The sequence below is a fragment of the Python bivittatus genome, unplaced genomic scaffold (assembly GCF_059951505.1).
Source record: "Python bivittatus isolate LINGU-HERP-01145 unplaced genomic scaffold, Pbiv_v1 ctg000570_np1212, whole genome shotgun sequence".
Taxonomy (NCBI): domain Eukaryota; kingdom Metazoa; phylum Chordata; class Lepidosauria; order Squamata; family Pythonidae; genus Python; species Python bivittatus.
In genome coordinates, this window is record NW_028277097.1 from 8,684,722 (window position 1) to 8,712,596 (window position 27,875).

General features: G+C 39.2%; 1 protein-coding gene across 1 annotated transcript in view; it reads left to right on the plus strand.

Moving 5' to 3' along the window:
* The first annotated feature begins 4,287 nt into the window (after nucleotides 1-4,287).
* RANBP3L (RAN binding protein 3 like) overlaps nucleotides 4,288-27,875 on the plus strand; it is a 43,420-nt gene continuing 19,832 nt past the window's right edge. The window contains exons 1-9 of the mRNA XM_088152738.1: nucleotides 4,288-4,766; nucleotides 18,361-18,416; nucleotides 19,609-19,645; nucleotides 21,204-21,281; nucleotides 21,617-21,691; nucleotides 22,440-22,511; nucleotides 23,427-23,563; nucleotides 25,789-25,871; nucleotides 26,912-26,996. Coding sequence (XP_088008864.1) covers nucleotides 4,538-4,766; nucleotides 18,361-18,416; nucleotides 19,609-19,645; nucleotides 21,204-21,281; nucleotides 21,617-21,691; nucleotides 22,440-22,511; nucleotides 23,427-23,563; nucleotides 25,789-25,871; nucleotides 26,912-26,996 — 852 coding nt within the window. The 5' untranslated portion in view covers nucleotides 4,288-4,537. The remainder of the gene's footprint in view (nucleotides 4,767-18,360; nucleotides 18,417-19,608; nucleotides 19,646-21,203; nucleotides 21,282-21,616; nucleotides 21,692-22,439; nucleotides 22,512-23,426; nucleotides 23,564-25,788; nucleotides 25,872-26,911; nucleotides 26,997-27,875) is intronic.

The following is a 27,875-nucleotide window of genomic DNA, read 5'->3' on the forward strand; positions in this document are numbered from 1 at the left end:
GTTTGCTAAGAAACATCAGCTCTCTTTGATGTGATTTGCTTTTGCTTTCTTCTATTGTGTTGAACAAATAGCATCAATGCCCTGTGTTGTGAAAACTGCCTCCTTCCTATTCTGAATAACTTTCTGAAATCTGCTGTCTTCTTTAAAAGGTATTTATATAGCCCCTTGAGTATATAAGATCTCAGGGTTAGGTTTGTTTTTCTGTCCTTGGTGTCCTTCTTTCTCTTCTTTCATCCTCTCCATAATATCTGATGTTCTGTTCGAAGAGCTCATTGATTCAGGGATTGCCTGCCATTTGTACCTAAACACTTCCTTGAAATTCTGACACACCAAAAGTACAGGAAAAGTTTATTTTCCCTGATTTGAACCCCATTGGCTGCAGGGGGGTAGTGTAGTAATCTGTTACTCTCCTGTCATGTAGAATATGCCATAGGCTTGCATGGCAGGGAGTCATGAGCCAGTTATAGAAGTTCCAGAAGTAGACCTAAAATTCCCCATTGTGTGCTGGGAGATGGCATGTCACCATTGGAAACTACTCCTATGAACAGACTCATCATCTTTGACACATCTCCAAATTTTGAATGGAGTACAGCAATGAACTATCTAAATGATGCTTCTGAACCCATTGAACTGGACAGAACTATTTGGCTCATTACCAGCTAGCATATGTGTGTGTGTGTGTTTAATCCCATAGATCAAATAGAATAGCTGAGTTCCTGCAACATGCTAGCCTAGCCTACATGGGGTTGGGTATTTGTAGTTCAGTATTATGTGAACAGGCCACAATTTAAACCCATAATATAAGTTATGTACTTGGGCATCAATATTATGTGAACCCAGATTGTTTTTTTCAACCCAGATTTAAACATGTTGTGGGAATCCAGCCAGTATGTCCTTTGAAGATGCACTGTTTCTGTTGATCTCTGAAGCCACACACTACATCCAATATGTAAAATAATTCAACTGCTTAATTCAATTATTGTAATGGGATATTGATTTTATTGACAAAATCTATAGAGAAAACATATGCTAACTCACATTAGTCTTCTCCAGAAAAGAAGTAATAGGTTATTGGGGATGGCATTAACAATTATTCCCAACTGAAGATGCTAGATAGCTTGTTTTATATGCCAAAACTTTCTTGTAAATTCCAGTCAACTTACAGTAGTAGGAGCTTACATATTTTAATGCTTGCATAGAGAAAGAGGGACCTTTTGTGGAAGGAAAATTTACTGTGCTAAAGAACAAGGGATTAATGTAGACTTTTTTTCTGATGGACTAAATTTCAACATGAAAGGAGATATTTTACTAGTGAGAGAATCCGAGCATACGTTCACCCCACTGCATTTGAAAACTGAGGTGGCTTTTCCAAAGGAATCATATTGTGTAGTATATTTGCGTGCCGTAACTGACCACTTCACAACAACACCAATGCGGATCCTTTTTTCACGCTTCACAAAATAAGAGAAACATTGATAAAATGAAATAAAGTCCTTCGACATTGCTTCTTAATAGTAAAGCAAGATGGATTCAAGTGGGAAGGTAGCTGATTTGATAACAGTATCATTTTTTAATTTTGGTTCTGTTCCAGCATGGTCCAGATTTCCTGGATTACTCCAGCCAGATTACATGCCGATTCCCTGATTGCAACCTAGGAAACCCTTTGAGTGGCTGGCCTGCATAATTAGACAGTCTTCAGTTTCACCGTAGATTGATCTTTATAATTTTGAATTTTTATTTAAATACATCCTAAGCTACGTTAGTAGGTGTAATTGTGAATGCTTGTGCCTCATTAAGAAGCCTTTTCTCTTTCTTCTTTCTCTTCTCGCACTTTGCTGTCTCTCACATTTGGCCAGGGTTCTAGAAAGATAGCTCTTACATTATGAATAGACTGTTAATTCATTCTGCTCCTTTCAAATGGACTTCTTTTCTGTAGTCACAAGAAACATGAAAGAATCATTCTTTTTATTTTGCAGGCAGGCTGAGCTAAACTGAGCAAATGTGGTAACAAGAGTACCCTTCATCATATATAAGTGAACCTCACTGGCTCTGATTTAAGAGTAATGAATATGGTGTTGAAAATCAGATACCTTAACTGGCATCTCTAAAATCTACATGCTTAGGTGGCCCAGTTCACAGTAACAAGTCTTTCATGGGCTCTTATGGATCTCTAAACTCAAACTGGTATTGATTAACTTTAATTTTTATGTTCTACCTTCTTGCCCTAAGATTGCTATGATTTCAGAGTCACCTAAACTTTATCATTATTGCATTAATCATTATTTTTAAGATTATAGTTTTTTTTACATTTTTTTCCTCTGGACCCAAGTGGATATTTCATAATGCTAGCAGAAGATAGTATTTCATGCATCTGATAGCAAAACATGTCAGGCTGCCTTAATGAACTCATCGAACTATGAACAAATCTGTTCCAAGTATAGGATGCTATTGAATCTTCAGAAGGAACCTCCCACTTGAACTTAACCACAGTTGACAGACACAGGGGCAGTTGCAAGGCAAGGTGGGAGGGGGCACTCCCATTATCCCATTAGCTGTTAGTTGGTCTACTTTTAAATAAGACTCAGTGTTCTAAAAAGAGTCTCAACCCAAGGGTCTAACCAAAACTTATTTCCTCCCTTAGCCCCGTCCTATGGTAGCTAAGGGTTACTTATTTATTTGTTAAATTAATATGGCTGTCCACTCACTCTGCGTGGCTAATATCCATTTAAAAACAACAAAAAGATCACGAGAACAAAATTAAAACACTTCACCTAAGACCACTCATATATCTACATAAACTGTGTGTGTGCCTTCGAGTAAGTGCTTGGATCCTGGCAACTGCCTGGACCAGTCCCTGCAGTTTTCCTGGCAAGATTTTGGAAGTGGTTTGCCAATGCCTCCTTCCTAGGGCTGAGAGAGAAGGACTGGCCCAAGGGTACCCAGTTGGCTTTTGCCTAAGGTGGGACAAGATCTTATGGTCTCCCAGCTTCTAGCCTGATGCCTTAACCACTACACCAAACTGTCTCATATCTACATAAATCAGCCCCCTGAAAACTGGCACACCTAGCATCCTTCTCTGATGCCTGAGGGAAATGCCAGGTCCTCAGTGCCTTATGAAATGCCAGAAGAGTTGTCAGAAGGTGTGCTGTTCCACAAGGTAGATGCAGTGACAGAGAAAGCATGCCTCCTCAGTCCCATCACATTATGTAGTTTAACAGAAGCAAGCTGGAACATGCCCATCCTGTCAGAACTTGTGGGGCTGGCCAAGATAATTGGAAACAAGTGACCCCACCAATAACCCGGCCCTGTGCTATAAAGGGCTTTACAGGTGACAACCAACACCTTGAATTGCACCTGGAAGCTTAGTGGAAGCTAGTGCAGCTCCCAAAGTAGTAGTGCTATCAAGGTGTGCCTGTAATTATCTGTGTTGCCTCATTCTGGAGGCAGCTGCAGCTTCAGAGTAGTCTTTAAGGGCAGCCCCATGTACAGCATGTTATAATCCAGACAAGAGACATGAGTGACCATGAGCAGGGCCTCCTGACCCAGGAATGTGCCCAGTTGGCCAAAGCTGGATTTGTGTAAAGGATCTCCTAGCCATGGCTAACATCTGCTCTTTGAGCAGAAGCAGAGAGTCGAGGAGCACCCCAGGTTGCATACCAGCTCCATTGGGGGTGGGGGGTGGGTTCTACTCCATACAGAATTCATGGTAGAAAACATATCAAAACTGGGGATCCTTAAAACCCACAGCCACTTGGTCTTAACAAGGTCAAGCCTACTCCTGTTCTTCCTCATCCAGACCCCTCAACCTAAGAAAAAATCTTGATGGCATCACAGCACCAGGGTTAAAGAGTTATTTTTTTTGCTAATGAGTACTTCAGTCTTTCTACTCTTAACAGTTATGGTTATATAAATGCACATGAATGATCAGATCATCCCTTTTCAATTTAAGAAATTATTTTGCTGTAGAAATTCCAAGCAAGACACTGGAGAAGCGCATGCTGTCATAACTTTGTTAAAAGTTTCCAATCAGAAATGCTTAGTTGTTTCTGAACGAAGATCTTGCTTCCAACCCATCTGCAGCCCGGGGAACATGAAACTTACTATCCCAGATTCTTGTTGATAAATCCCATGAAAGGAAAACGAAACATTGTTCATTGGCCGCGTTCCCTCTTTATGTTAATCTGGGAGGCTTTACATATCCCCTCCCAGGAGGCCTCTCTTAAGTGACTCTCCAGCTTGAGCTGTCAGAAACAGAGTGGGCAAACTTTACAGGGAAAAGTGTTTCTTTCCACAGGAGCTGCTACAGTTTTTTAGAAAGTGTTTTTGTGCACAGCTTCAATTCAGAAGAAACTGCTTTGGGCTTCTGAAAAAAATTGTGGCATGACTAATATGAAGAGGAGTAAAGTTACGCTTGCCCTGCTGTTAGGACATTTTTGTAACTGCTGTTGGTCTTTCAGAGTCTGCACAGACAAAAAAAAATAAGTATCAATATTGCAGAATTCTGTTGTATGTTTGGATAACTCTATGGACCTTGATTATGAGAATTCAGCAAACCATTGCTGGAAGAATAAATGATGTGCTTTCAGTTATAAGTGTTTTCTGCACAAGGAGTACCTCTTCTCTGGCTATTAGCTTTGAACATCAGATGAAGGACAGACCTCATTTCACAAGAAGAAGAAGCACATGGACCATGGACCAAGCTGGAAGCCCCAGGACAGACATCTATGTGTTCCACAGCTTTGACTGTGACAGGCACAAAGATGAAGGTAAGTTCATTATTTCCTGAAGTTAATGTAAGTGTTATAAAAGCATAACTAAAAAAAATACCAAGTGATGTTAGGGTTATTTTATTACCTGAAGTCAATTTCCAGTCCATGTCAGGCTGATTAAATGTTCCTAAAGAAATCTATGTCCTAGTTCATCCAAGGCCCTGAAGTCTATTTCCTGGGTTCAGCTTAAAAATCCCTGTTACACTGTCTGGGAGAAAAAAATTGCCAGAGACTAAAATCAATAGACTTCTTGGAATTTCTTTTAAATCATAGAATCTTTCTTTAGTTTAAGAAAAAAAACAACAGCTTCTGAATGTGTCCTCAACCCTGCTTCCATTGATCAGTTTTTCTGGGGAAAATGTTATCTGACAAGTTACTTAGGTTGTGAGAAGTCAAAGAAAAAAATTTGCAGGACAGTTGAAGTTTGGTGGAACGTTTTTGTCACAAGCATATTTTATGCACACACAGAACATTTCAAATGCAGGTTGCTGAGATATGGGGACATTGCTTGCTATTGTTTGGATGACAGTGTCTTGGAAAAGACCTCTGAAAATGTCTGTGATAATGGAAGACGGACTGTAACAATCTGGAAGGGGTGAGGATAGGGAACCCTATGTTACCATGGTCCTTTGGGCATAAATTCTGCAATGAAAAATGCACCTGGAGTAGAATTTTGCCCCATCCTTGGTCAAGAATTTTGTCTGTAGATTAAACCTTATATTCTCATGGGAGGTAATTACACTGGAATATTCATAATAAACTCTCTAGACATAGGTGTCTATTACAAGCCATGAAGATGTCATGACCATCATAACATCATGTGCTTTTGTATCCAAACTAAATATAATAATAAGAACACAGTGCCAGTCAGTATATTCCAGAGACAGGTAACTCCCATGATACCTTCCAGATGTTACTCCCACCAGGATGGACAGTTGCATAGGAAGTTTGGAATTGCAGTCCTGAGCATCTGTAAGGCACCAGGGTCTGTCTTTGATAAATCAATTTCCTAAAGATTGTTCACCAAGACTATAGAGCTGTATTCAGCACTCTTAAAAACTAAAAAAAAAAAACCTTTGAAAACATACCTTATGAATAATGCAAATGGCATTAGGAAGTAACAATTATCAGTGTATAATGCTTGATAAAATATTGAGAAATCTAACCTCAGAAGTTTGCCATCTAGTGGCATTTATTGAAAATTAAAGAAAGACTGGATGATCTTGTATATGTTTTAAGATGGTTTTCTCTCTGGGTAGAGATATAAAGGTTTTATATTGTGAGTTTATATTTATAGAGTGAAATCCAAACATGGCATTACTCAGTGTGGACTCATTGAAATCCCTGGGATTTAAATCAAGTCATAGAACCATTTAACATGTTGATTTCAATGGACCTGCTACAATGTAGGACTGAGTTTGGATTCACTCAACATGTAGTATAATTGTGGGAGGGCAGAATGGGGGGAGAACATTATGGCCTTGAATGTAAAGATGGGAGGTGACTACTTGTGCTAAAGCCCTAAGCATATTTTAGTAGAAGAAATGTTGAACATATTTTATTTTATTCATTTGTATATTTATTACTGTTTTTTGGGTGCTGCTCTATTTCAAAATGCCTCTAAGCAGCATATGACAAAAATAAAGTTTTAAAACTTCTGAATAGTGCTAAATAATATATATTACAATAGCTCCACCCTCCTCCCAAAGTTGAGCAACTAGTTATTGCTAGGTCACACAGATTATATTACCCCATAATGTGTGTTTCATTCATTCATTTTTAAATCATATTTACTCCAGAATATATACAAATCCACTCTTTATAGATTAGTAGTATATATGGAGGATGCCAGTATGGCTTGCTCAACAAACTACACTTGAAAAAATCCTGGCTTAAGATGATGCCAAACCAAGCCAATATTGATGGATTCTGTCAGTCAAGCAGAGCTGAAATGAACATACTGCTGTTTACTGCAATGAGAAATTAGTAATTGCATGACTGTAGCTTAATTCTTGATGGCTTCTCCAAAGGTTTGGTGATTGGTGACCGCTGAGCCTGTGCTGAGAGCATTAGACTCTGATTTGGAACATCTGAGACCAACCTAGCCATGGACATCTGAGAAGTTACACTAACCCATTCAAGATGACTGTGCTTGTTGCAGGAAAGATTCATTAGGTTGTTTATTTATGATTTTCTGCTGAGTTGGGGGATATTAGATTTAACATCACCTTTCAGCTAACCTCTTCAGTGGTTTGACAATGTTCATACATTCAAGTAGGAAAAGCTGCTTTCTCATCAAATGTGGAAACTCAGAAGCAAAAATAAAAGATTGCAGCAAATGACAAATGTCAACTTGTTCCATATATTGCAATGCAGTTTTAATTCTGGAGAAGTCTGTGCAATGCTTCAGACTCAGTTTGGAAGAGGTGTTTCAGAACGCACAGGAGTAGTCCCCTCAAACTCAGAGCATTACACAGCTCTCAAACTGAGCTTTTTGTAGGCCCTTCAGACAACTTCAGGGATTTTGAACATGAGCTTTCACCACTAATAAACTGATCCATCAGCCACAACTTGTTACGTATATTTACTTACTTGATGCAGCTTCTGGTAAGATTTTTTTTTAAGCCAGAGAAAGGATTTCATACTTTAAAAAAAATTAACAATAGAAAGAAAAGTTCGCTAATAAAATTATCAGTTTAAGTCACTTGCCATATAATTCCAACTTTTTTATACGAGGACTAGAATCTTTTAAACATTAAAACTCAGCAATATTCTGATACTGAACAGAATATCCCAAAATTTGTTTTATCCTTCTGACCAATTGTTAAAAATAATTTGTTAAGAAACTGTTTTCTCCCAACCTAGCACTAATCCAAATGTGTTGGGAGTGTTGGGAGTAACAATCTGTTACTGTTACAGAGTACTTCGGCTCCTCTTATCACTTTGACTGTATCAGGGATATTTTGAGATAAAACAGAAATTACAATTCAGAATTTCAGAGTGGGGAATCATTTGAAATAGATTTCTAATTTAAGATCTCGGTAGAAGAAAATATTTTTTTATGTCAGAAGTCAGCAATACAGCACTTGCAGGCAATAGGATATCTGTGACACCCCTAAATAATATCTAGGAATCCCCGAAGTTCAGTTTTCTTTAATATTAACTTTTAAAATGGCAAAAATACATGAGATTGCTAAACCTTACAGAACCTCATGAGCTCTCATATGAAACCATCAAGTTCATAAGATGTTGTGCAAGAATGACAAAATCTCATAAGATTTCTCAAGGGTGAATGTGTCACAATCTTATCCGACTTGATGATTTGGGGTATTAATATATGAGGAGGGAAGGGAGGGCTGTCTAGGATTTGTTCAAGCTTTTCTGATGGTACTTATTGCCTAAAACCTGCCCCAAGCAGAATTCTCTTCATGGTTCTATTCTTTTGTTATTACCAATCATTGCAGTCAGTTAAAGGTTGTAGATATCTTGAACATTTGTGGTCGCGCTAATTCATTTACTTTAAAACTTGCATTGCCCTTCTTCCCAAGAGTGGGGGCAATGCTTATATTTTATAATTAAAACTAAGGAGGAGGTTAGTTTGAGACTGCCCAAAGAGATCCACTAAGCTTTTTAATTAACTCAGAATTTAGACCTGAGTGACTTTGATCATTATCCACATCGCAGGTGGGCAACCTAAAACCACCAAACCTCATGTGGTCCATGAAATTCAATTGTTACAGATAATGGACCTCCCTCAAATTGCTTTACTGGATTTTAGAGTATGGTTGCCTAAAATTAGTAGCATGGATCCTTGGTCTGTTGAGTCAAGAAGCGTACAAAAATTGCAGTGCAATCCCTAAAATTGGCTAAAATAAATTTAGAAGGGAAAAAAATATCCAACTCTCCTAAAAAAACAAAACAAAAAAAACCTTGAAAATTGAAAATATGATTCCCCATACATAACTGGCATAACCTTAAATCAGTATCCCCTACTCTCCACTATGGTTCTCTCCCCCGGTCTTCTGCACAAAGTTTGTCTTAGTGTACATTATAGTTTAATACATTCTTGAAATCCTGCTCAGTGTAATTGGAATGACTATAGGGTTTTTGCACTTCCCAGTCTTCAGTGTTTGCTGAAGCTTGGCACCAATAATATAGCGCTATAATGGCAATTCTGGGTGGATATCCGGTTGGAGAAAGATGGCCTCACAGCATCTTCTCTTTTTAGAACATGTTAACAATCTCCTTTGTTCCATATCAGCTCCACGTTTCTATTGAGTCCCCAAATTTTTAATTTAAATTTAATTTAGTTCTTTAAATGAACGTAGATGATGCCATCAACAGCATAGTCACACTTTGAGGAGAAATAACACTTTCTTTAGAGCATGATACTTTTTGGCTGTTTCTAAAATGAAACACATTGTTTAAGTTTCAACAGGTTTAGGCAAGTCCTGTTTTTAGCTCTAAGGCTTTAGTGCTTCTTGGCAATAATACAGGTGTCAGGGGATCAAGCTAAGCATCTCCTATTTCACAAACTATCAACAAGTAGGGCACTGATGGCATGGAAAAGCCATTATATATAAAAGTAATTAGAGATCTTACAAAAGATTTCTATAGATTGATAAGTCATTATGCTAGTTATGGAATTCAGGTGGCTGTAGTCCCAAGAGTATAAACGAACAGGAAATTGTAGTTGACACATCTAAACATTTCAGATTTAAAATAGGGATGGGTGAATCAGTTTTATTCCATTTCTATTTTTTTTGCCCTTTTCTTATGTTCATTTCATCTTCTTTCCATATTAGTTTAGATTTTAAGGCTGCAAAGAATGTTTAATCTATTTGATATGTATATATATACACACAAAAAACCCCACATACATATACATACATGCATGCATGATTTTTTCACTAATATAATGCATTTTTGTGTGTACATTTCCCTATTTTATTAAAAACAACTGCATTGCAAAATTTAGAAAATGCAAATATTAGCATACTATATACAACATTCAGAAAGTGCAAACCTCGTAAGTTGACAGTAAAATATGAGCCAAACCAATTTCTCACTCAAATCTAACTGGATATTAGTTATTACCCTGATACATTATCTACCAACTGTTCACTGTGTGATGACTTTTAGATAAACTCATAAAAACATCAATTTATGCCAAAGATATAAAACAGAGAAAGGAAAAGCCTGCCCTTCTAAAATGCTGAGCAACTCCCAGCATCCCCTATCACTGACCTATCAACTGGGGCTGTGGGAATCGTAGCTCTGCAGCATCTGGAGGGTTGAATGGTTCCTTCTCTGTAATAAAACTGCAAGGACAGCAAAGTGATAACGAAGCACATCACAAGTAAATCATCAAAACACACCATGAGTAGAAAACAGCCGTCAGGAAAACAGCTTAAAAAAGAAAAGAGAAGGTTTGAATGATTGACTGATCCATGTCAATGCTTGACTTCTGTAAGCAGAGGATGGTGGTGGGTTATCCTGGAACGAAGCACTTATGGGTCTCCATCGCTGCACTGTCTCTAGATCAAGTTCTTTATAAACCAGATCAGTTTCACAAACAATGGCTTCATTTTAACAAACCCTTGGGATGGTTAAATCCTGAAGTGTTCTCATAGTTGTTGTTTTTTTCCTTATATGTATAATTTTTCCTCACATTCAGCTGAAACCTGCCATCCTGTAACTTAAGTTCATCACACCTTTTGAGTGGCCTCTTTCAGGTACCTGGAGAGCTGTCATATCCTGGTCTACTCATTAGGTTGCTATATATATTATCAAGGATGATATGAAGGAGGTTAGTGGTCAGAAGGAGGCTGCTGCAGCCATAAGAGTTAAATGAGGAAAAATCAATTTCTCATCAGAAATGAGTCAGTATCCCTTCCCCTGAATTGTTTCAGAAGCATAATCAGAGCAAAGTTGCAAGTTGACTTTATCTACTGTATAGAGGTTACAACTTTCTCTCTGGAGGAGTGGGTCAGTCTGTTTTCAGTCTGCATCAGATTCACACCTACTTATTTGTGGGTCCATTTAATCTATTTTTTTAAATTGCACCCAAAGTTGTATTTATTTAATGAACGTTTAAAGAAATGTTTCAAAATGGTTTAAATTAAATCTTGTTTCATTTTAATTCTGAACTTAAATTATTTAAAGTATTTGTTTCCAAAATAGGCTAAGGCTTAGGCCCTGGGAGGAGAGCCTTGGTCTCGAAATTCGTAAGATTATCGGGCTCACCCTTCTGAGTGTACAGTGAGGGCTCCAACCTCAGACCCTCTTCCTGGCTTCTCCCCTGGAGCATGCTCATGTATTACTTTTCTTCCATTTGTTTCTCCCAATGAAGCAAATGTCGACCCCTTCTCGTTTCTGCTAGAAATGGTGGCTTGTCTCCCTTCTCCCAGAATCAATGGGGCAATTGTTCCGTGCAAGAAACATACTTAGCCATATCCTTATAAAGCTAAAAACACTTGAGCTAGTATTTAACTATGTTAAAATAGCTAAAGGAAGTTGCTTGATGGGCCTCTTTTGGGCAGAGAGAACTACAATCAGGGAAATAAATGTGGGGGAAGGAGGAGGGGAGAGTGGGACATAATGTAAAGATGGAAATTGTGCACTGCTTAAATTATACCTAACAGAAAGTGACAAATTGGTTTCTGCTGCAGTCCCAGAGTGTTCTGTACATACCTAGAAAGTGAGGAGGGAAAAAGAAAATAAGAGGTTTGGTCTGCAGTCATTATTTATGAGACTGGCAGACAAATTTATTGCCCAGTCTCCTTTTGGCAGAAATGCTGGATTATTCCTGTTCTGCTGGCCAGAAGCAGCGCGCTTGGCAGGCTTCGCTAGTGACTTGTCCAGCAGCCTCTTAGTCACAACACAGACCGAGCTGCCCCAGACCAGTGCAACCTAGTTGTAACTAGTTCCTGCCACATCAGCCGGTCAGAGCATGTGTCCTGCTGTTGCTCCTGAAGAGGAGAGGCAAGGAGAGGAGGCTGCTGCCTCAGGTTATTCCACCCTTCCTCTGCCTCGGTTCCCTGTGCTGCCTCTGCCTCTCCATGTGCCTCCCCCCCAAAAAACTGCAGGAGGATGCCATCAAGGGCTGTCATTATGATACCGGTGGGTGCTTTTGGATGAAACTCACAGAGGCTGCTGCCTCAAATGCAGAGTTGTGCAAAGCTCCAGACAATGTGGCTTTCCTTTGAAACTTTCCTCTGTTTTTGTATCTTTTTCTTATTGTGATAAAAGTGGTTGTGAAGGAAAAGACAGAATAGCTGCACATTGACTTTGGCTGGATGTAGGAGAACAGCCCATGGGTAATGGTATGTGGGAATGACCCTGGGAGACGGGAGGATGAGCTGCAGACTAGGCAATGGTCAGAGAAGAGGCAGCTGAGTCCACAGAAGCAATGGGGCCATGGCAAAGGTCTCAGAAGGGACTCTCCCTAGTTTCTTGTAAAGGCAAGGGGGGAAAGAGGCACTTTCAGACTTGCAATACAATAAAGTTTGAGCTAGGACTTCTGGGTGTACTTCTTGTCTGGACTACCTTGCAAGGCCAACGCCGTGTGAGAATGCGTCCATTTGCAGAGGCCACTGACCCCTACCTTTACTTTAACCAAGCTGACAACAATCAATTATATGAACAAGCTCATACCCATAGAAAGACATTAATAATTTCTGAATACATCTACCCAATCCAGATTAATCTGCTTTCCTTCTTGCATCTCATTAAGATGACTTCAAGATGACCAGTTTTTCTATCACTGAATTCTTCTGAATGTGTTTTAAGACACAGCTGTGATTGATCCAGTCTACTTTCATGTTTGTGCATGTCACAGTGTTATGTGCACAAGCATTTTAAATGTTTGCAAGCCCACAGAGCTTACAGAGAACCAGCAGCCAATCAGCAACTGCCTATCTTGACCAGTAGCTGAGCACAAGGAACTGTTAGTGTTTGCTATTGTCCACATATGCCTTCTGCCATTGCTGTGAACTATGGTCATTTCTGCAGTGGCCCTTGTTGCTTGAAACAAGATTTCTTCATAAGAAGAGAGGTCATGACTGGTACAGTGGGAATCCAGGAAATCTGACACTCATAAGGATCCAGTCACAGCATCACCTCATGAACAGGAGGCATATCTCAATCCTTTGCTGGAACCGCATCCTGTCTGGAAGAGCCCTTAATGTTTACATTTCTTTCCTTGCATTTTTTTTCCTGAAATAAAATGCTTCTCCAAATTCAAGGCGTGGGATCGTGTTTTCTGCAGTAAAGAATAAGCTTTCTCAAGCTTGAATATAATTGGCTCTGAAGAAGCTGAACTGCTGCTCCCTAAAATAAGAAATATTGTGGGGTGTTACTATGCCAATTGCCGACAGTTCTCAAGCCCAGGCTTTGGAATCTCTCCTTCTGCCTCAGCAATAATCCTTCAAACTTCTCACTCCTTCTTTCTCAACTTCTTACTGAACTGCTACTGGTGCTCCATCAGCAGGGCACGAAGAAAGGGACAGGCACCCCATCTTTCACATGCCAGTAGTAGCTAATCAAGTAGGTAGAAATAATGCAGGGAGAAGGGAAGATCTGGGCTATTTAAATATGAGCCAGAGAAGGATTTGGGGAATGTAAATGCTCACGAATAATTAGAAGTGAACATGATGAATTCCAAAAGTGCATTTATGAACCAAGTTCTCACCAACTGCTTTAGTTTTGCATGCCAACAACACAAGGCAAGCTTACCGAAAGCCATTGTAGGCTGTCCTACAGTCAGAATAGTTGCTCCTTGAATTTAAGGTGTACAGAACCATTTGTTCCCTATGAATGTGTGTGTGAGTGTAATAAATGGCCTTCACTGAAATGATTTTCATCTGAAAAACAGTTTGGAGCTGATGTGGAACTATATGTTCTGAAGAAATACAGGGAGGTTCTTAAGTCCATGTTTTTCTAATAATGCTGCTATGAGGTTGAAAGAGTTGACTGAGGAGAAATGCATGCTGTTCACACTTTAAGGCTTCCCTTGTTTTGTACTTCTGGACCAATATTGTTCAAAACTAATCTCTACTGTCAAGAAGGCGCCCAAACATTCATATCTAAGTGAGAATAACATGGAAAAATTATATGAAGGAAACACTGCTAATCAAAAAGATGTATGTACAGCCAAGTTGTTTGGATAAGGAAGATGTGCAAGAAAATATCTAAAAATATTATTTTTTAAAATTTTGCATGACAAACTGATGCAGAAATCAGAGGAACAAGATGTACATTTGGAATGATGAGAATCCATGAGAACTGAAATAAACAGTGTCATCACCATTACTGATTCCCTCTCCAAATTTCTCCTGGTCTAGTAATTTTTTCCCCCTTCACCCAGGCTTCAAAACAAGAAGGATGGCTGATGGGAGAGGAAATGGTTGAAGAAGTGGATATTTGCAGGAAAGACTCTATTGGCAGCACCAGGCATGTAGATCTATAAGACGTACTAGGCTCGCGGTCTTGGCTGTGGCTTGCCAACCTCACTGTGTTTGTGATCTGGAGTTATTGCTTTGCATGGACGGTTGGTCCAAGACACTTGGCTTCTGGAGACAGGGCAGCAAATGGCATCCTCTCCAGGCTGAAATCATACAGAACAATGAGCCATGATAGAATTTGTTTAATTCTGGCTTAGCACGTTGTAGAAATGCAGCTACTGCATGTTGTGTATGGACACAATAAAATGTGTGCATCTCATTTCAACACCAAAGGACACAGTTTTTATCATCATCAACATCATTGTCATCATCATCATCAGATGGGGTTCCCATATTTCCTATGCAAATCTGATTGGGTTTAAAGATTGTGATTCCCCCAAATTGTTTGCAACTCCCCCAAATTGCTTGCAACATCCCACAGTTTGAGAACATCTGACCTGAACAAAGGTTCCCACTGAAGGTGTATCTGTATTTCCATGTTGCTTTTGACTTATGACTCATTTAGATCTGGGTGGCCAGAGCTCCACCCATCATTTTTTATGTGGGAAGATTCAAGTTGCCCATGGAAAAAGCCATAAGAAAATCAACATCATCAGGGAAATGTGATGTTCTTGATTTGAATCTCTCACTAAGTAATGCATGGAAACCTGGTACTGAATGAGAGGCCAGTGGCTTCCAGTCAAAGGTTGTGGAATTATTCTGCCTATTCCACAGAATCCTGTTGAGAGGGAACTCAAAGGTTGCTCATTGTTTTTACAAAGTTTTTTTCTTGCCACAGAAAATCTGTTATGGACAGGAAAAAGAGAATGCCTTCTTTGCTGAATAGTGAACGACAAGGACCTCCTGAAAACTCTTGGCATAGAGCCATGTTTTTCAAATTTGGCAACTTAAGATGTGGGGACTTCAACTCCCAGAACATCTTACACTTCTGGGGAACACCTTACAGTTGCCAAGTTTGAAAAACCCTGGTATAGAGCTTTAATCAATGGATTGGTACAGATGTATTGAGCCACAACTCCCAGGATTCCTAACCACCTTGGCCAAAAAAATCAGTCTGTGGCTCTTTAATTTAACACACTGATGCCCCCTGATGTTCATTGCCATTCAGAAATCAGCCAATCAGGGTGACTTCCTCAGTTCCTCCCAACTCAGAGTTTTAGGTATTTAAAAAAATGCTTCTAATTTTGGCATAGAAAAATACTTGACTCTTGCCAATTTTCAGTGGCCTTGAAGCTCTGGTACATAGTAATTCATCAATATCTGACCACACTGAGTCAGGGGTGTTGTTTTTCAAAATCTTTTCTCCTTCCTCCCTCCTCCTCCTCTCCCGCATTTTTTTCAGAAGCATAAGGTCATACCTCTTCTCCACTTTCATTCCCAGTAGAACAATTCTGCAAGGGAGGTTAGGCTGAGATATAATGAGCATCAGGTCATCCAGTTTGGTGTCCTGGCTGAGTGTAGATTTGAACCTGGATTATTCTAATTCCAGCCCAACGTCATAATCACTACCCCATCACTGCTTAGACTTGTTCAAAAGCCAGCACACAGCTTACTCAACTAGAGTCATCTTCTCCATTGTACTGAAACATTATGCACTGGTATTAAAATTATACTAATTAATTTTAATAATTAAATCATACTGTTAATTTTTAAATCTTGTAACTATGTTTATAAATTAGTTCAAGAAGGACAGGGACACCCTGGAGCAAATTAAGATGAGGCTTACTAAAATGGTGAAGCATCCTTGAAGCCAAGTTCCATGAAGAACAGCTAAAGGATCTAAGTACATTTAGCTTGCAGAAAAGACTAACAGATACAAAAGCAGTCTTCAAATATCTGAAGCGTTGTTTCCGAGAAGGGGGAGTGCGCTTAATCTCTATTGCCCCACAGGGCAGGACTTGAACCAGTGGATTAAAATTACAAGGAAGAAAGTTCAGGCTGCACTTCAGGAAGAATTTCCTGATTATACAAGCTGTCAGCCAGGAGAACAGGCTGCCAACATGATGGGGTGGGTTCTCCTTCACTAGAGGTCTTGAAACAGAGCTGGATTTTTATCTCTCAGAGGTGCTCTAGTAGATCCTGTACTGAGCAGGTGGGGGTGGATTACATTATGATCTTTCCAACAGATTTGCATAAATTCACAAGGACTAGAATCCCAGAATGATAGATTCTAGTCCATGTGAATGTATGCAAACCCCTTTCTCCCTCTCTCTTGGTGATGCACAAGGGAAACCACTTTAACTTTCTCCTTTTAGGTAGAAAGGGATGAGGAAGTTGTGGAAATGCCACTTCGGGAAATGTCATTTCTTTGGCTAAGATGGAGTCTCAGAGAAGAGCAAAAAGGTGTTGAAATAAAGTCCTGTTATTGCCCTCTGGTGACCTTGAGTGGCATTACAACTGCTCAAGAATTTATCAGAATCCAGCCCTGAGTCTAGACATTCATCTTGGGAGATCCAGAGAAAGAGTTCAGAATTGATAAAATGTGCAGCTTCTGACATCAAAGGTGCTTCCAGATGCATCACTTATGGGGAGGGGGTTCCAGAAAATGTTATCTTTCATCTGTAATTGTCCAGAAAAGTGCCATACTTTGATTATCATAATGACAGGAAGCCCAACAATTTTCCCCCTTGTATAATTCTTTTCCCAGACCTTCTCAACCAGTTCTGTACATTTTTACCCACAGTGGGATGAAAACTGGAAATATCTGTGTATGATATGTAATTATGATATTTTCAAACGTTTTGGAGGATATGTATACACACACACACACAAAGTGCACTCTTTAAAGTGCCAGTTTGGCACTTGGCAACTGTTTCAGAATATTCTAGCATTAATTAATATACTAGTTAAGCCAAGTTGTATATAAATATCTTAAATGTAAGTGTGATGAATCAGTGAACATATTAATATGTTTTCCTTGAGGTATACTCAGACATGTTATTCAAGTCTTGAGGGATGATGAAATTGAAACTGAGCTCAAATTATACCTTTGTGAGCTATGTTAATCTATATCTCCTGCTTTAAATATGCAGTTCAATTATCAATAACTCCCTCAATCAATAGAATTCTGCCTGTGTTTCTGTAGTTCAGGGCTACAATTATTAATAATTTGGGATGTTTTATTATGTTCTTTTAAATTGAGTTCTATGTACTAGCAAACAGAATGTTTTTTTTAAAAAAAAATGGTATATGGATTACACATACATTTTTATTGGATTTTAACCCTGAAATTACTTCTAGTAAATGTCAAAGGGTAATCCTTTGATTTTAAGATGAGCAGCCAATGGTTTATTGAATACTATGGTCTCCTTCTCTGCTGAAAAAGGGGATGTCTTCTACTGGTGTAGGGATGAAAGTGTTGAGCTAGGACCAGGGAAACCCTGTACTAGTCCACCCTCATCCATGGAATCTCACTGGGTGGCTCTGGGTCTCTCTCAGTCCACCGGGTTGTCTGGAGGGAAAATGGAGTGGGGAATACTATGAATACTACTGGAGGAAAGGGAGGATATCAATTAAACAAACAAATAAATATTAGGTAAATTGGATATCAATCAATCAATTTTATTTAGGTCATAGACAAGCTTATGCACCTGGATAGATTTTGCCTAATCTGTGATAGGCAATAGCTTCCTGACATACAGAAACTAGATGTAATAATAAAAATTGATTTGATCTGATCTGATCACAGTGTGTCTGTGGGACACACTTGTAGACTGAAGCCAGGAGTAGCAGTAACTATATTCTTGGGTTCAAGTGCAGGGAGAAGCAGCCAGCTAAACCAGTAGATGAGATGATGCCACAGTTATAAGGGGGAGCATAGTGGAATTCTGTTTTCATATTTCTTCAAGTTGGAAGCCTATAGAAAGTGCACATATGCATTTTTGTACACATCATCTGAATTATTTAGAAAATTCTGCATGCTCATTAAGTATAGCTGCATCCCTAAAAGGAAAAGGAGACCTTTGCAGATTTGAAGAGGATACAGTTTTGAAGGCCAAATAATTGCCTTCCAAGAAAAAAGAATTACATAGAAATCTGCAGTCAACAAACTGATCTACAGAATAAGATGAACTCTGAGTTCTGTTTGCCCATGACTTAATGTTGGGGCTTCTTTTTTCTTCTTCCAGGCAGTTCAGTGATTGCACAGCCCATGTTTGTTTTCAAGAAGGAACAACCGTACAAAGTAAGAACTGAAACTCCTCCCATTCTTCTGGCATTTGTTCAAGACAACTTACTCAGCATGTGTGGATCCACATAGTGGGGGAAGTGGGATTGCAGCAGCAGGTCTGTGCATGTTTCGTTGAAAGTCTGCATAAAAACAGTGCCTTCAGAGATAGAAATACCAACTGACACAGACCCTTTATGTCTCAGTGAGTCATCTGCACACATATAAACTGTTTATGGTAGGCTCTCTGTGTGATTGAGAAACCATGAATAAATGCAATCTCCTATGTATGTACATGCAATTTGTATGTGCACAGATTTTTTTTCCAGATGTTATTCTACATAAACACAAGGAAGGTATTAGCAGGTTTGATTTCTCTGTCTCCTTTAATTGTGTTCAGAATAATGTCTGAATGGAGCTACTGCTAGTTCATATGCCACACTAACTCAGGGATCCCATTCTGCAGCCAGAAGAAAGTTTTCGCTGAATTCTGGTATGAATGGAAAAAACAAATTCAAAATTATTCAGGATGTTATGTAAACTAGCAATAAGATTAATTAAGTTGGTAGTGTGTGTGGTGGACTGTTGTTCCTTTTGGCTCAAGGGGAGAAGGTATGATTACAGTTCCAAAAATGGTAGAGTTGTCTTCCCCAGGGAGGTACTCTCCAGATGTGTAGGAATTCAACTTCCAACCTAGCCTTTCTAACTGGGAATTAGGGCAACTGAAGCCCACATATCTAGGGAACAGAAGATTATCTGCATTTTGCTGTGAATTGGGGAATCTGGGATAATCTCCAGTGTACTTTCAAAAACTTTGAATGATATGGATATAAACATTCAACAGCCCCACTGTGCAAAGCCTCAACAACTGCTTGGCTCAAGGCTACCAAGTGTTGTGCAGAGACTATTAATTCATGGGAAGGCAGGAAGAGAAAGCTATGGATTTGAACCACTAAAAAAGGCACTTGCAACTTCATGCTGACAGCCGCCAATTAATTTCTTTCTTTGGCTTCCGTCTTGTTTGCAATAGTTAAACTTACATAACCAAATTGTGTCTAGCCTAGGAAACTAGTTTAGCTGCCTTGGGTCAGGAAATCAGTGACAGGTCCTGACAGGAGTCTGACAGTTTGGATGTCCACTCTATCTTTTAAAAAAACTTGACATCCAGTACTTTTCAGTCAAGGACTAACCAATCCTTCTTTTTGTTCAGAGGTCTGCAGAGGATCCAGTGTACAAGACTGAAAATGGTAATCATGATTTTTGTTCATAAATCTTTGTGGAGGGGGTAGGTTTGAGCATTAGAACTCGGCTTTGAAATCCAAATAACCATTTGGTGACAGCAAAGCGATGCAGAAAATTCTAACCTAATTTTTGCAGCCCAGATCTGGCAGCCTAAGTTGAGGTGACTATATTTAGGGCTGGATATTCCCTATGTCACAGGCAACTCCTTGTCACGTGAAACAGGTTTACCATGCTAAGTTGCTGTGCAGTCTTCTCCTACCTTGGCACAAAACCCAAGGATCAGTTATTGGAGAGCTGGTCCTAAAATTAGTTGCATTGAAGTGGATGTTTCAGAGGGGTGGCCTTGGGCAGATAGCAAACCGAGCTTGGTGTCCTGCTGTACTCCCAGAGCAGTCCCTTCATTGCAGCTAAGGCACACAACTTGGGAAGTAGTTGCTGCAGCCACCTCCACACGCTTCTCTCTGGGGATTCTCCCAGAGCAATGCATACACAGTGGGTGTTTTTGTCTGGCTGATGAGGGAGGGGCAGGGCTGTTGTTGCTGCTGGGATGGGAAAATCCATGGGACAGCATGTGTACCCTGCAACTCAAGTGGCAGATTCTCCTAGGCCCCAAGCTCTTTTGGAGCTCCTGTGTAGCTCCTGTGTTCTTCTTCTTTTAAACAGTTTCCATATAGACAGGTGTCTCATATCACTTCATATGAGTGCTTCGCTTTTTCAGGAATGAATAAAGAAGTACTAGCTTCAATTACAAAGTTGGTCCTCCTATATACAAGAAGGTTGGGAACTGCATGATGTTGGAGAAGCTGGCAGTCATATCAGTTTGCCAACATGTTCCCCTGTGTTAGCCCTGCAAGATGGCCAGATAAGAAACATAGCCAGGAGTACTAGCTCTATCTTTATTGTAAGCTTACATTAACAGAATCTTGCATGACTGAAAGTATTTCTTCCCTCTTTTACTGTCCGGAATGCGAGGGAGTATCCCATCTGAAATGTTTTCCCATTCTCTTTCAGTGGGCTGAGATACCTTTTACACGCTGATTGCTCAGTCTGCGGCTCTCCCCCCTGTCTCCCAAGGTCATTCCCACATACCATTATACCCTGCTACTGTCACCAACCCTTCTGCTTAGAACTCATATAATGGAAGAGCTCAGTCCTCATTTTGGGATTAGGAAGAGCTGACAAAGACTTTAGCCCCATCTAGTCCTAGTGCTGCCAAGCTTAGAGTAATTCATACTGCTTCATACAGTTGAACAAGTGATGTTCCTTTCTAACCTCCCTTGATATTTGATATTCCCAAATTTACACACATGCTTTTGCCCTTTATAGCCTTGTGTCGGATTCTTGCATTGCTTTAATGTAGTATTTCTCAACCTTGGCAACTCTAAGACGAGTGGACGTCAACTCCCAGAATTCCCCAGCCAGCCATGCTGGCTGGGGAATTCTGGGAGTTGACGTCCACTCATCTTAGAGTTGCCAAGGTTGAGAAACACTGCTTTAATGTAACACATTACTGGAATTGACAGTCTGATATGATTATCATGTACTGTGTTTTTCCCCCTTTAGTTCCCAGCGGATGCTCCAGAAAACGTGCAAGAGTTTCATATTCTTCTTTTCAGTCCTCTGACTCACAGTCGTATAGAGGTATGGCTTCTCTGTTAAGCCTTTGTCAATTTCTATGTTATACTGTATTTACATTGACAAGTAAAGCCTTCTAAAAGTTGGTTTGGAATGTTACATCCTGAACTCATGTGAAGTTAAGTGCTGGACATCATGCTTTAGTTTTTAACCATTTCAAAATGTGGCTTGACAGTAAGAGGAAATTATATGAATGACAATATACCTAGTATCTGCCTTGTTTGTTAGCAAAAATAGATACTTCTATAACTATGTCAGCATTCAAATATAAATAGCTTTCTTAAGATTATGAAATGTAAAATGCTATCGGGGAAAAAAACCCTTAATTCTTACATTTTCAGAAATGGTATGTTCCAAGAAACAAGCAAGAACGTCATCCTTTATCGTCATTCCAACATTTCCACCTTCCCAGCCAGGTAAGTTAAAGGTTGACCTAAAAAGTGAATACATAAAATTGTTATAGGGACCTATACATTGTTTCTTCTCTCTTTGGCCAGCCAGCCAGCCAGCCAGCCAGCCAGCCAGCCAGCCAGCCGTCCCTCCCTCCCTCCCTCCCTCCCTCCCTCCCTCCCTCCCTCCCTTCCTTCCTTCCTTCCTTCCTTCCTTCCTTCCTTCCTTCCTTCCTTCCCTTTTTCTTTTTCTTTTTTCTCCGTCTTTGAGAGACTGCATTTTTTAAATTATGCTCATTCAGATTAGTTTTCTTCTTGTGCCAGTTTATTGTTCTGACAGAAAATAGGATATCAGTATTAGACTACTGCTAAGATAAATTAAATTATTGTACCACAATTAGTCTCTGGCTGGCTCCAGCTTCCCTGTCATCTGTTATCCCCATCAGCTTGCTGGCTTCAGAGACTGCTTTTGACAAGGGTACTCCATATGTTCAGGCCAGTCCCTTCGGTCAATTATCTCTGTAAGAGAGTTCTGATGAGTTTAAATGGACTGGATGCCAACCTTGCCAAAAAATATTAAAAGTGTTGGAAAAGTTTGAGAAGATGAAGCTTACAGTACAGCAGTCTGGTGCCTTCTGGGCATCCGTTGAGGAGTTTGGGAACTGAAGCATGATATAACTGAAGGGCATCAGGCTAGAGAAGGCTGGTATAATGAAACACATGGGAACAGAACATAAATTTTGTTGAACATTTTGGACAAACATTTGCTTTATAGTAAAGAAGAACAATGTATTCATGACTTCAGGCCTATTAGAAGAGTGTGTTGATGTGAAAGCAACAGAACAAGGTAAGAAGAATTATTTAAATGTAACAATTCTCTCCCCATTCCATGTGTAAAACTGGTAGAGAAGGAAATAGAAAAGGTAAAAGATTGGGAAAAACTGGCAATGCTCAGATATCAATCCATGACCATCCACAGCTCTGGCTGTTTTCATCAAGATGATGGAAGTAGCATTGTACCATTGTGCCATACTGTACACTCTACCTCTTTTGGATGAGTTTGACTTCACAACGCATGTATAAAAGAGCAGGGCTTGTGGTGACACTATGCTGCTTTTATCAGAGTGAGCATTTTGTTTCCTTGGTGAATGCTGCTGTCAACCACTCTTCCCACAGAGAAACAACCAGCTCTTGGTCTGTCACAAACAACCAGGAGAAAGAGACGTAAGATTTCAACTTTGTGTATGGCTTAAATCTTATAGCTTTCAGCTGCTGGTTTTCTATTCCAATTACAGCTTTTTTAATATCTGTCATAAGACTAGCTTATCAAGAACTGTGTCCTTGAATCCTTGCCTGCAAGCCTTCTAGACTGTGTAGCAGGCTGGTGATTCTGATACATGATGCATGAAAGTTCAGTCCTCCTTAAATATCCATGTAGGCATGTGCCATACTTTATTTAAGCAGGTGCTTATTTAAGCACTTGTCTCCTATATATTTACATCTTCAAATAGGGTATAAAAGATGTTACAATGGTGCACATAGGCAAGGAAAAAGAGGACTGCAAAATATTTGCAAAACATGAAGGAAATCCAGCTGCCATGGTCCTAGAGGGAGAATAATAGAGAAATCCAGGTACTACTGCAATCATGAAATTCTATTTTTCACTTGGAAGAGCAATGTTTAAGAAACCCAAGTATAAGAAGACTATACATCAGGAAAGAATGGCATAAATTCAAATCCCTTTTGCTTTCTATTTTTCAAGGTCTTCCAACAAGCACCAGACAAAGAGATGTGTTAAGGCCTGCCCTATTGCAACTGCCACAAGTGACTACATGCCGAATGGAAAAAAAGAGAACTGCTGAAAATCCTCTAGAGGAGAATCATGAAGCAGACAATCAGGTAAAAGATAATACACCATCAAGAGTACATGTTCTTGTTGTCCCATCCATGAAGGATCCAGTTCATGGCAGAAGGCTCTGAAAGATTCTATATTGTCGTTTTTATATGAGCTTTGCCATACGAAAATACTTGGCCCACATTTTTAAGCTGAGATAACATTTCTTTGTTTGCTTATTTATTGGATTTGTTAAGGTTGCCCAATTTTAAAAAGACACTGGGTAGCTTACAACATATCCAACACATAAAGGTAAAAAACACAGCTAAAACAACATGAGTCCCTGGATTGAAACAGCATTCCCCAATGTTCAGAAAAAACAGTCCTCCCCAAACACCCTAACCTCAGGGCTGAGAATAGAACCAGGTCTTAAGGAACTTGTACTTCATCAACTACTGTACAAATCAGAGCAGTAGTTGTTCTTCAGATAATGTACTTTTTTTTTTTTTTTACATTCTCCAGTGCAATTCTTGGGTCAAACAATGCTTATAGCAGTATGTCGATTTGGGATAATAACATGCAAGAATGTGCATCCTTAGGAAAGAGGTGTATAAAAGGTGCATGGTCAGTAGAATAGTATGTGAAAAACGGAACTCTTTTTTTTACACTGAATGATAGGCCGGTTTGAAGGAATGATCACATTTCTGCATACTTGGAAAAGCAGAACAGTCTATGGAACTAGCAAAAATTAGAGAGAAACACTGAATGCTAACTGTGGGAACTCTGATGACCTTGGTAATACAGTATGTCTTTAGTTGGAATGGATTCTGCCAGTTTGAGTGAGACTTCTGGTGATTTCACAGACATATCCATGTAATTTTCTTGGCACTGATACAGAATGAGTTCGTCATTGCCTTCCAGGTGGGAGATCACTGGGAATCTCTAGATACAGCCTAGTCTAAGAAGTAAAAAAACAAAAATTCCAGAAGAGAACAATGGCGAACCACTTCCATATTCTTGAGATATATCTATATATAGATATACAGATATGAGAATGAATGTGACCATGAAATCACTAGGCACAGAAGTAAAGTTTCAAGCTAAAGCTTTGGGTGGAGTTTTTACCTATTCAGGAAATATTACCAAAATATATATATTATCTTAGAGAAGACTTCCTTAGTATTTCTTTAAATTTGCCGTTTTTTCTGTAACAAGTTTGTTTTGCCTTTAGTAATCACATGAATGATCAGCACATGATCAAGAAATATTCAACAAGAGAAATGCATTTAAATAAATAAACTCACTGAAATAAACACCATTCATTAATTATTTTATTATTTACTACTAACATGAAGCATCACTTTCTTCAATTCCAGGAGGGCAAACAGCTATTTAAAACAGTGGGGGGGGGGGGGAAATGCCCCAAAATGTATAAATGAAGCAGCCCAGAAAGTCTCAACGAATGGGCTGGCTGAGTAGAAAGGTTTTCATCTGACACTGGTTGTCAGGCTGAACATGAACTGCATTTGTCTGTGGAAGACATTCCAGAGGCAGAAACAGAATATTCTAGTCAAGAGTAAGAAATTAAAGATGCCCTGTCCTGTTCACAAAAGAGAAGAAAACTGGAAAACATGTGGGGCCACTTCTCTCTGAGGGTATCTGCCCATCCTACTAAGTTAGAAAGGGTGGGTGTGCTCCAGGTCCCCTCCCTTAAATGTCACATGATGGGACCTTGGAGGCACACCTTCTTGGTGACCACCCCAGCTCTTTGGAATAGTCTCCCACCTGAGATCGGAGAGATCCCTACCCTTTTAACTTTCTAAAAGACCACTCTCTTTCCCCCAAGCATTTGGCTAGGATGGGGGTTGAGCTGGGAGGCTCTTTGGTCTGGCACCTGGTGGGGAGGGTAGTTTTGTTTTTATCTCTGTTTTTATTGATTGTTGTGAGCTGCCTAGAATCATTATATGAGATAGGCAGCCATATAAGTTCTATAATTAATTGATTATTAAGTTAAACATTAATTAAAATGGGTTCATGGGGGAACTGAAATTGTTGAAAGCACCTGGAGATCTAAAAAAATATCCAGTCCAAATATTTCCTGGGTTTCCTTCTTTTTGAGGAAAAACAGTTCCATGAAGAGGGCCAATTTGTGCACTTGTGATATGGGTCTCTTTCTTTGGGAAGCCAATGCTCTTGTGGGCAGAATAAAACAGACGGGGAGGTTATCCTAATACGTATTTGTGTTTTAGAGTGCAAGTAGAACAAAGCTGATTTAATGAATTGTTTTTAGATGTCTGAAGATGCTTATTCATGTATTGATATCTCCAAAAAGCCTCCTCTCCCACTTCAGATGTCAAGCTCTAGCACAACACAGTAAGTTAATTGAAATCTATTTAGATGATGATGATGATGATGATGATGATGATGATGATGATGATGATGATTGAAAGAAATATATATTCAATCATTTGGTCTTTTCAATTATTTCTGAATTATAATCTGGGATTGCCTCCTTACCACCTGGAAAATTGGGGCATACTTTCAGATTTTGAAGTGGAAGCAAGGGAATTTCAGAAGGATGCTACCATAAAGAACAAAAGCCAATCCTTGGATATTTAATAGAATTATTATAAAGAGAATTTCATGAGCCTTTTTCTGGTTGTTTTTCTTTTAAAGATTTCATTATAAACAGAATAATTATTTGTGGTCTGTAGTATGACATGGTATGAATCAATGTGTCAGGCCCAATTTAATCACTAGTCCTGTTGTGCCTCCTATCAAATATTTAGATGGGGAAAATAGGGAAGGAAGGAAGGAAGGAAGGAAGGAAGGAAGGAAGGAAGGAAGGAAGGAAGGAAGGAAGGAGGGAGGGAGGGAGGGAAGGAAGGAAGGAAGGAAGGAAGGAAGGAAGGAAGGAAGGAAGGAAGGAAGGAAGGAAGGAAGGAAGGAAGGAAGGAAGGAAGGAAGGAAGGAAGGAAGGAAGGAAGGAAGGAAGGAAGGAAGGAAGGAGTTTACAAAGTTTAGTTATAGTAGTAACAGGTTTACAAGGTAAAGGGTAGCATATACTGTTATTTTTTAAATTATTTACGAAGTACAGTGTAGTAGCTCAGAGTTACAAAATAGAATGTGCAGGTTGAAATGGGGTCAAAAATGTCCCTGTGAGAGAAAGTGGGTGATGTCTTTTTGTGTGTGTGCACGTGTGTGTGTGTGTGTGTGTGTGTGTCTGTCTCTATCATCTATCTATCTATCTATCTATCTATCTATCTATCTATCTATCTATCTATCTATCTATCTAATCTTCACTGTTCATAATATTTTGTAAGCCATTTAGAGCCTTGTTTGGATTAGAGCAGTGTATATATTGTGGTAATTAAGTAGGTAAACAAATATATCTTCCTTTTTTTTAATTCAAGCAATCCATTACCCAAAGACAGAACTTTCTCAGACAGTGAGCATTCTAACTTTGTGTTTGGAGAAAATATAGTAGAAAGAGTTTTGGTAAGTATTAATGAATGCTTCAATACTAATGATTTTATTCATAAATTTAAGTTTGAAGGGTGTATTTATTCATATTTCTTGTTCTGTTGATTTTGAATCTAGATGATCAGGAAACAACAGTTAAAAAGAGATTTTACTCATTTTAGACATATACCTTATAATATTTGCAATACACTTAGTGACAATAAATGATGAATTTAAAACTGACTACTTATGAGTTTGCCTCTTTCCTGGGCTACAAAAACTCATTTTTTTCCTAAAATATTATCTAAACAGCCCTTGATCCAATAATGCAATTTGTGTGAATGCCAGATTTCTTTCAAAGACTTCTGAATAACTGTGGAATTGGGTCGTGTGCTGGTCTTTGATAATCATTTGAGCTGCGTCAGTCAGCAGGTAATAGTCCAACTCAATTCATTAAATATTTCACCTGCTATTTCCTGCATATCTAGTTGCTTTTAAAGTTAACAAATCAAATCTTCAACATGGTTGGAGGTTGAACTGTTCTGTGGAGGTTTTAGTGTCCCTCAGAGAGGGAATCTCACCGGGGCAATCATTAGTGAAGCAGGTTTTTATAACAGAAATAATGTTTATTTCCAAGAAATGGATTTTAAGGATTGAAAGCCTAGCTCCTAGCCAATTATATTCTGCCACAAGGAGAATCAAAGAGCATGTGCTCTACACAGCTGAGCCTTGGAAGAAAGGCAGAATGAGGTGCTTTAAGATTAGCAATTAAAAAAAAAACAAAAGGGGAGGGACACACAATACATCCTTAACTTTTTATCTACACCTATTGCCCCCTTGTGGTCAGTAGGTCCATGAGGTGCTGAAAAGTCAGAGCCATTCAATTCATATCTCCAACAAAGAGGAACCAGATCT